Source organism: Xenopus laevis, chromosome 2S (assembly GCF_017654675.1).
Source record: "Xenopus laevis strain J_2021 chromosome 2S, Xenopus_laevis_v10.1, whole genome shotgun sequence".
Lineage (NCBI taxonomy): Eukaryota > Metazoa > Chordata > Amphibia > Anura > Pipidae > Xenopus > Xenopus laevis.
In genome coordinates this window covers 95034547-95045102 of record NC_054374.1, presented here as the reverse complement: position 1 = coordinate 95045102, position 10556 = coordinate 95034547, and the positions used below count along the sequence as shown (strand labels likewise).

At 34.4% G+C, this 10556-nt stretch overlaps 1 protein-coding gene across 3 annotated transcripts in view; it reads right to left on the bottom strand.

Moving 5' to 3' along the window:
* Positions 1 to 7784: 7784 nt before the first annotated feature.
* The window catches only part of bbx.S (bobby sox homolog S homeolog), a 59325-nt gene continuing 56553 nt past the window's right edge, over positions 7785 to 10556 (bottom strand). For all 3 annotated transcript variants that reach the window (XM_041584132.1, XM_041584131.1, XM_041584133.1), the window contains 2 exons: positions 9600 to 9789; positions 7785 to 8755 (listed from right to left, as the gene is read on the bottom strand). In XM_041584132.1, coding sequence (XP_041440066.1) covers positions 8671 to 8755; positions 9600 to 9789 — 275 coding nt within the window. In that variant the 3' untranslated portion in view covers positions 7785 to 8670. The remainder of the gene's footprint in view (positions 8756 to 9599; positions 9790 to 10556) is intronic.

Genomic DNA, 10556 nt, shown 5'->3' with positions numbered 1-10556 from the left:
ATAAAATATCTTACCTGCTTGCAGAGCAGAATCAGTAGCAGCTGCAGCGTTACACAGCATATAACAAACAATCAGCAGGAGTTCTGGCCACGAGACAATCAGCAGAGGCATTTTGTAGTTCAGTCCCAGTAGCTTTCAGGTGTATCCAATAGAACCTTAATAAGTTAGGAACTAATAAGGCTGCAAAGGCATATTTGGGGGGGAGATTAATTATTTTATCTGGTTGTACCCACAAGCTTCAGACCTAGATTTCAGAACAGTCACATTCCATTGTGGTGTTTAAACATGCAGCATTTTATGTTTTAAATATCTTTTTAAAATATATTAAAACAGAGAATATCTAAGTCACAAAAACACATCATGTTAGAGCCCAATGTATGAGTGTGGGTTGTACCCACATACTCAGATCTGTGTTTTACCACAGATGTGTATATTTTAAATGCAACATGCTTCATTTTAATGTTTGAGGCGTGTTCAAAATGAAATACATACTGAACCCTGACTGAAATCACTAGTGTTAAATAATTGCATACAAAGGACGTACTGTATATGTGGTTTGATATGTTCAGCATAGCTGTGCATTTAAATGCTTGCGTGTTAGGCCTTTTTCACATGGGAATCTTTACTTGCATTTCCATGTGGTGCCTTTTTTGTGTTTGGGAAAGTTAAACAATGCTATCTGTATTTCAGAACTGATAATTTACTGTCTAAATAAAAGCAATATTAATTGGGAATTTTGTTTGTATGTTAAAAAACAACTCATATTTCAGTCATAAAGCAGGACAGGACTGCTGCGTGCAATGGGTATCATATAGAGTGCAGTGAGGAGCAGCCGTGGCACCTCTTAATCATGAGCAGCTGAATCTTGACATCCTACTGTATATGATTAATACTATCTATGAGATTTACAAATATATTAAAGGGCAGATACTGAATACTTAAAAAGTGAACATGGATGCTGATCACGAACAGCAACTTTTCCATTGTATGGTTAATGACTTTTGAGCATGAAGCTGTTTTTGCAAGCACTTAAAATAGGACTATGCCCAACAGACATCCAGTAAGTATGGAGGACTCGCAAGCAGCACAGAAGGATTGCTTTTGGACAAATGACTTTAAAATACTCTATCTTCTCTAAAGAAAGGGTACACATAAATTGAACCTCTTGCTATTACAGGGTCAGAAAAAATTCCCTTCTTATCAGCAGGTATGGTGTTTTGGCAGCGGTAAACTTGATAAAATTGCTACCTATGTAATTCAGTTTGGTGTATTGGTTATGGCATATCATTCCAACAATGAAGCAGATAAGATTTCCTAGTTTTATTGTAGGGTGAAGCGAAGTTCATATATTAATACAAGGATTGAAGACCTATGTACAAGACAAACATGTCATTTTTAGTTTTGTACTCGTGATGTGGGTTTTATATGTGTCCTAAAATACAGTGTATTTTATATGTATATTATTCAGGTGAAAAAAGAGGAAAATAAATCATAGTTAAGAGACTAGAAACCTTTAATATTGGGTTCTCTAAGCAAGTGAAAGTTGAATATAATTATTGGTAGTAGAGGTAGCCATATAACAGCAGGCTTGGTTATAAGAAATTAGGATAGTGCAGTCAAGTAAATAACAATACACATGGAAATTATGCATCTGTAAACGATAGCTCACATTGTGCCAGTTTATATTACTGACCTGTTCTAGGTTGTTTCACAGTTAGCTGATACAATCCTGAACTATTTGTCTATAAATTTAGCAAAAAAAAAACATTCTTTCTGATAGCAAACTGGTAATGAAAGTCTGTAACAGCTGCAAAGTCTAATGGTAGATCTACAGTACTCGATACATGTATGGGATCTGTTATCCAGAAACCCGTTATCCAGAAAGCTCCAAAATATGGAAGGGCTGTCTTCAATAGACTCCATTTTATCCAAATGTTTCAAAATTATTTTGTTTTTCTCTTTAATAATAAATCAGAACATAGTACTTGTTCCAAACTAAGATGTCAATCATTATTGAAAGCAAAACCAGCCTATTGGGTTTATTTAATGTTTAAATGGTTTTCTAATAGATTTAAGATATGAAGATCCAAATTACAGAAATACAGTATCTGTTATCCGGAAAACCCCAGGACCTGAGCATTCTGGATAATGGGTCCCATACCTGTATATACTCAGCTTTATCTGCAGCATGCTGGGAAACTTGCCTAAAGGCCTGCTTTGCTATGTTGAACAAGTTCTGTTTGCTGTAGGGAAAGATAATTATATTCAGCACAACTATGTATTAACTACATTGATACTTTGTGTTCAATATGGGCATAACTCAAAATCATATTAATCAACTTGGAAGTAGAGGCCAATAAACATTAGTCTTGAGCATGCCGGAGTCCTCTAGTGACCAAACAGAGGTACAACCAAATATACTTTAAATAATTCTCCAAGGCATGCTTACAAGTTAAAAAATAGAGTTTATTACATCAAAGTATTAAAAAACATTAGAAAAAATCCCCTTATAGTGCCTAACGCGTTTCATGCTTACCTAGCACTTGCCTATGACTAAGTGCTAGGCAAGCAATAAGGGGATTTTTTCTAATGTTTTTTAATACTTTAATGAAATAACTCAAAATCATTCTAGAAGAGACCAATTCATAACTAAATATAATATCCTGCGGATATATTTTGTAGTTGATCCTGATCCATTTCAAAGTCAAAAAACCCATAATTCACATGCTGTAAAGTTTGTACAGATCCTTGTACAAGTTTTTAGACCCATTTATAATTCTTTCACTTTGTTTAATAAAAAAGAGTAAAACTGACATTTAGGGGGGTATTTACTAAAACTTGACTTTTTCTCACTAAAAGTTTAAAAAGAAAAAAATTTGACCAAACTCCCAAAGATGAATCTCCTTAACTTATCGAAAAAAAATCGGTGTGTTGAAAAGTAGTGACAAAATTGTGCGACTTTTTACACCCCGAAAACTTGGCTTTATCAAATTCTCACAGTGACAACTCAAATTTATCAGATAGTCGAATGAAAACCAGTGCAAAAAGCCCAAAACAATTGAGAATTCTGAAGGTAAAAAACATGTTCCAATTGTTAAAGGGACATCTCCCATTGCCTTCTACATGATTAAGATCTTTGACTGGGCCACTGTAAATATTTTTTCTTGAGCAACGCCAGTATTAAGGAGATACTGACACCAGAAATTTAAACTATTTTTACATCTATATTAATAATGGCTTTGAAGGCTACATATAACTTTTGCCATAAAGTATTTGCACTACCTGTCTGATGCCCCATGTTCCTGTATGAGGGGGCTGCCATATTTGTGTAGAAGAAGTCCGTTAGCATTAGAAACTTTAACTGAGATGAGGCTGAGATGGGACAGTCAGGTTGGCAAAACAGTCAGGTTTAGAAACTTCAACTAACAGTTACTTACAAAAACAAACCTCTCAGCAAAAAATAATCAACCGGGCTTTTAAAATTTTTCGGAATGTATTAGACCCCCGAGGATGGAAAAGTCAGAATCTGAAAATCCGGCATCTCAGACCTGTCAAGGTTGCATATAAGTCAATGGGAGAAGTCCCAATGATTTTTTGATGTGCACTGGGTTTTTGGGTGAAAAATCTGAAAAAATCGTGAAAATCAGATGAAAAATCCAAAAAACATTGTGAAAATCGGATTTTTCACTATTTTTTTTCCAAATTTTACAAAATTTTCGGGAAAGTGTATTAATAAATAAGCCCAAAATCCTGTGCGGATTTGGTCAGAGTTTTTTTCAGAAAATATTGAGATAAATTCGGACTTTGATAAATAACCCCTTAAATGTACATTCATATTTTAAAAAGTAGTTTTTTAGTGTCAGTATCACTTTAATGTGTCATTGTTTTTGGGATCATTGTCCTGCTGAAAGATGACCAAGCGTTAATTTTGTTTTGAAGCAAACTCTGCAAATGAAAAGCAATCTCAGAGACTCTGTGGTTAGTGCTTCTACCTGAGCTCTATTACGGTATGCAAGAAGTTGGTATGCTTTCAATATATATGTGCGGGCTTTTACAGGTCCTCTGGTTTCCTCCCACATACAAACAAAAAAGGTTAATTGGCTCCTGATCTTAGTGAGTGAAAAAGTAATAAGATTGTAACCTTCATCTGGGCAGTGGCTTATGTAAAAATGAACTCTCTGAAAAGTGCTGAGTAGATGTCAGTGCTACAAATAATACCACCTATATACTTTATTTTAGGTGAAATGTGCAAGCCTTGGCCAACTGGATAAATTTGGGCAAAATTCACCTGGAAAAAAAGATCCATAGTCATTCCACGGCAGTGTGCCATTAGGCACACACATTTCCCCCAAAAGGATTTGTTATTGCTGTAAAAGGTACTGAAATATTTAAATACGTGTCGAGATGTAATATTTACACAAATAACAGGTTTACAATTTTCTTTTTCTTTTTTAATTATTGTAAGAAGAAAAATACATTTCACAGTAATAAACTAATTTTGAGTTTAAATACTTTGATTTCAGTACAGAATTTGTTATTTAGAAAAATTAGGTCAAATGGGTCAAGGGTCTAAACATTTTTGCAAGGTACTGTATATGCAAATGTGTATATGTGAGTATGTACAGAATATAACCACATATATATTTTACCACTTTAGAGATTTCAAGTACATTTTATAATGGTTTGCTTGAAATAAACAAAACAAGATCATTACAGCGGTATAAAACATTAGTTTACTGTTATTTAATAAATATAAACTCACTTATGAAGCACAGCATTGGGATGAATATACTGTCAAACACAACAGGTGTAAAGGTAACAAATAAACTAAACAAGTTTGGTCTCATAACTGGAATAAAATCTAATATTTTGGATAGGAACCTGATTTTTAATTACCTTTCCTTCATATCAGCTGCAACTAATCAACAGTATCATAGTTAATCGTTTGATACTGTAACATTTCATATGGCACAATAAACAAACGCCAAACTTAATAATACAACACAGCAGGAAAACCTTAATCAGTTATAGGCATAAAAGGTGACAGAATACTGTATAATTTATTGTCTTCACTGCCACCTATAATATTTTCCAATAACTTACTAAAAACACCTTTCTTGACACTGAAGCACAGGTTCAAATCCAGAAATTAAAGACAGATGATGAAATAAAAGTATCCTGTGTATTTTTTCAACTACATTAGTAAGGTTTGAGAAAACAATAGAACTTGGGGAAACACAATGTAGATGTGTGTTGCAATTTGTTTTTGTTTTTTTCAAGATACGTAAGGTGCAAAAACTTCCTAATGTTCTAAGCATTTCTTGATAACAACACTAGGAAAGTTATACAGTTAACAGTACTGCAATTTTGGGGTTCAAACATACAACTCTGATTGTACGCTGTTACAAAAAATGGGTACAGGTAAAGGGAATCTAATTATACACACACATAAAGCAGGAGCTGTTCTAGTGAAATGTTAGGAACTTGTGCTAAATTGTTTGTTTTTTACCTGATTATACCAATGCCTCGCCTAGGAGATTCAGTGCATTAGCAAATGTAACTAGTAAAGATCACAGCCTGGGAAAGTATCTCAGACACTATCTAAAGCTTTGCTGAAATCTGGCTATACTCGTTGCCTAGCAGCTTAAAAATTAAGCATTATCTACAAAAAACGGTTTCAGAATAAAACAGTCATATCCAGTAAATTGATCCCTCCACCCTTTCTACTCTAGTGAAAACAATAGAGTTTTAGGAAACAGATCAAGTAAATAATTAATTCACATATAAAATAAGGAATTATTCTCTTTTCTTTTATAAAGGTACCATAGTCATAAAGAAATAGCTAGGAACAATATTGAAATGTAATGGGGCAATCAGACAAAAATAGATATATTTAAGGGGATTCTACATAGGAATGCATTTGTACCATTGTTACGGTGCATGTCTACGTTAGGACTGTAAACTAATATATATATTTGGATTTCAGCTGATTATAACATTTACACTAATATTCTGCAAGTGCTTCTTCCGCAAACTGAGATTACAGTCTCAATCACATTCTAAGATAATAGGGGTACAGGTATGGGATCTATTTTCCAGAATACTTTCTAACTGAACAAGCATTACTTATAATTAATTACAGCTATGTTTCTAATCTATAATAATGATACCTTGTATTTGATGATAACTAAGCTAGAGTAAATCCCTAATGATAGCAAAACAATCATGTTTTTTCTTTTTGTTAAAGTGTGTTTTAGTAGCTTTAAGGCATTGAGCTCCAAATTATAAAAAAAACCCTGGATTCCAAGTATTCCAGATAACAATTCCCATACCTGTATTACTCTGGGAGGCGAATTTCAAATTCATGTGAGTTTTTTTTTAACTCACATGAATTTGATTGTACTAGAAATTTGAATATTCGACTATTTATTAATTAATTATTAATTAAAACTAATATTTAAAATTCAGACACATTTTATCAACTCGAAAACTCGAATTGAATTAGACCAAACTCAATTTGAGTTTTTTCTCCGACAAAAACTCGGATGTCAGGAAGGCTACAAACAACTCCAAATTGGTCACTGCACCTCTCCCATTGACTTATACAGAAATTCGGCAGGTTTTAGGTTTAAGGGCCAGAGTATGATAAATCTCAAAAAGCAAATTAGAATTTTTTAAAACTTGAATCGAGTTTGGATAATTCCTTAGAAGAATTTGACAGTTTTGACCATAAAAAAATTAGAATATTCAAATTTTCAATTCGACCCTTAATGTTGTCAATGTACAATTTTGTGTTACTAGAAATGACTTTTGCTTAAGCAAAAGCAAAGCATAATGGCAACTAAAGTCCAGTGTATTAATTATTATCAGTCTTAAGCTATTAAATCTTAGCTCAGGGATGGTAAAACAACATCCTCTCAGGTATTAGAAAGCACAACTCTAATCACCATATAGATGTTTCTTCAGATGCTGAGAGTTTTTTTATTTAACTGAATTGCTGTGAGTTTCATACCTTACTTTAAGGCAGTGGTGACTCCCAACCCCCCAGCTGTTGTGATTTAGGTTGTACTACTGCTAACTTTTACCAGTATATAAAGGCTGTTGCAGAAAACTGGATGCTGTAGACCCTAAGAGCTAGACATCTGTGCTGGACTCCGCTGATTTAAGATAACTTTAAAGACTGAATAACAGTAGTAATTATCTTAGACAGAGAAAGTACTACAAACATTCCCACTGCGTTTAATAAATAAGTCACCATGGTGATAATGACAATGTTTGGGGAATATCCAGTGGCAAATCATACATTCTGTTTCTACTGATGTTTTGAACATGCATCAGGCCAACCCCACAGCAACACATTTATCCTTTTCTTTCCTAGTCTCTGGGGATAAATAGATTATTGTTACAGATTTTCACAAACACATACAAACAAAACAATGGCATCATTTGTCTTTGTTACACTGCATATTTTGAGGTTCAGACACACTAGTACAGAGTAGTGTTATTGCATGTATTCACTTCCATCATTGTTACATTTTCAGTTGAAAATGCAAATTTAGAGTTGACAAATTTGTGTCGTAACAAAAAGGAATATTATTCTCCACTTCCTTTCTTATTTGCATTAGAATGTCAACTTGGCATTAGTGCATAGTTAATAATGGTTTGTGTACTGGAGTAAACTATCCCTGTAGAAGATTAATCCTGATTCATCTGCCAGTACAGTATTGTAAACTGCACTGTAATTAGTGGGTGTAACACTGAATATTTTAATTGAATGTTCTATGTTCAGGCAACTGTCGTTTCATTAGCCCTACAATAGCCCATTTGGCATGTTGTTATCCATGTATGTACCACCTCTGATGGCTTAACAGGTCAGTATAAACAATAAACCAATTTCTTCCATGAACTACCCAGTGCAAGGCTAGGACCACATAGACATGGCGCCTCAAGATTCAGTCTATTAAAGCATTAAAACATTTTTTTAGATTTTCACAGCTGTGAGATGGAAATTATGTTATGTTCTTACTTTGCCAAATGTTATTTTGAGGTGGGGTGACTAATTATCTAAAGTGCACATATATGAATTAAGTATAGTAAATCAGAAGGAAAAAAAAAAGACTTGAGAATAGGCACACAACAACCGTTAACAATGGTACTGTACATCTTAGCCAGCTAGTAAGGACTTCCTGGAACATGTTTTAAAACTGAATCTACAATATAAATCTAAGCATAAACTATCATAGAAACCATCTGGAACTTAAAACCTCATGTAAAAAATGACTGAAAATCTCTATTAACTAGTGCAGTGCATTTGTGTTTTTCTATATATAATTTTTTTTTTCATTTTTTTGATAAGTTGGTAATATATGAAACTAGTATCACGTTTTGTTTCAGAGAGATTCTGGAGTGAGACACATTACAAAACAGCATCTTTTACTTCATTGATGCATTCCAAATTCTAGCCGCAACAGAATGCAAACTTGATGATTCCATTTTGGGGCCAATCATGTGTCAAGCAAAGCTGAATGGCTTTAAGTGAAATCAAGGTCCTTAGCCATTTCAAACTCTTGTCTCGGGGTCATGTCTTCCATCTCATGGATAACATTTGCCTTTCAAAGGCTTAGGGTTTAGAACTGACTACAGAGAAACAGTTTACAGTAAAATAAAGCTTTACTGATCAGCACATGAAATCAGCACAGCTGCCTGGGACATTTCTTTCTTCTGTCCATCTCGGGAAAGGCCTCCTCTTGGACTTCTGTTGTAAGAATCAGTAAAAACATATACATATTAGGTCAAGATAAAGTATCAAATTAAAAGTATGCATGATGAAATATGCTCTTAATTTAAATACCCAGTTTAAATGATGACCCAGTTATTAATCACAAGGTGCACATTTTATGATGATGTAACTACTGTGTAACACAGACTATAATGTCCAGTGTGCACAGCAAACCTCACTTAAACTGGAAGTATGGACTAGCAATACCTTTAACAACTAAATTACGAGCACTGGCTTTTTGTAGCTCACTATAGACCTGATTTTGCCTGCAGAGCTCTCTTCTTTTTGTTCTTTACAGTATCAAGTCAACATTGTGGATTCTTTCTGTTAAAGGGGGAAGAGTTTCTTGACAGGTAGAAGTAACTACAAGTGTGTCACCTGTTATCCAGAATGCACGGAACAAAGGGTTTTCCTGGATAAGGGATTGGATTGTTCCATAATTTGGATCTCCATAGTTAAGTCTGCTAATTAAACTTACAATATGATTTATGCAAAATTATTTAAATATTATTTGCACCTTTGGGCAGGTGGTAAGGACAGAGCACTGATGCAGGCTGCATCTGCTGCCACTCTGTACTTTGCACTTCTGAATGATAAACAAGGTACGGGGGTGGGAAAGCATATGTACCTCCACTAATACAGCACTGACTAATACAGTCAATGCTGTATTAATGAAGGGAGCTCAGGTCTCTGAACTACATTTAGGATAGGCATATTGGGTATGGATATGCTAATATGCCCTGCAAAATTGGCTGACTACATTTGTGGCAAGATTTAATTATCTCTTTTTGCAAAACTGTAGCAGAAAATAGCAACTAACCTGTGAGCATTTTCCATTGCAGCTACCTCGGCCAAAGCAGCAAGACTAAAAAATGCAGACACAGCAGGCATGTCTTGGGCAATACTATTATTCTGTTCCACTTCAGTTTCTCTAGCGATTAATTGTTCACCTCTGCGGGTTCCATCTTTGTTGCAGATCTTTTCACAAATGCTAGGCAGTGGTTTTGCATCTATAAAACAGAATCAGAGAGCAACAAGGTTTAGATTTTACTAGCGATGTAATACAAAATTCAAATGCATTTAAAAAGAAAGATGCTGTATGGAGAAGTAGCATTGGAAGGGGTCAGGGTAGCCTGATATCTATTACATTCTTAGGACAGGACCTGTCACACCAATCTCTGTTATCAACTTTTCCAATTCCTCTACCTTTAAACATAGAAAAGAAAAGCACACCCAAGCTATTCTGCTGGAAGGGGAACTGGCTGCATAGTGCACCTCATGCCAGAGATTAGTGATTCTATTCACTGATAGGTGCCTAATACATTGGCACCCCCAGTGAATATTACTTGACTTATCCTTTCATCTCTCTATGTGCTCTGATAAAAAAAAATTTGAGTACAAAACATATTACACTTTGCTCTAACTGAATGTACTTTTAGTCCAGGTTGACATGATTTTCAAAGATTTGTGTAGTCCTGAAGGATTAGGCATGAAAATACTCCCCTAAAGTATATACATTTTCATTATTTTTTCTTTTTTAAGAAAAGAAACTCAATAATTTAAAACGTCTTACTCTCCAGAAAAGTTCAGCACTTTCAGAGTCAATAAAACTGTAGATCTGGATGTGCAGCACTCTGTTCTTCACTAGTTTTATAAAATACCAAATTCTGCACTGAAACTCTACATACTGAAGGTATTGACATGATGTAATTTCCTTCAATCCTTTATGTGTAGTTACAATTCTAAACCATAATGCATCATGAAGTGAGGTTAATTG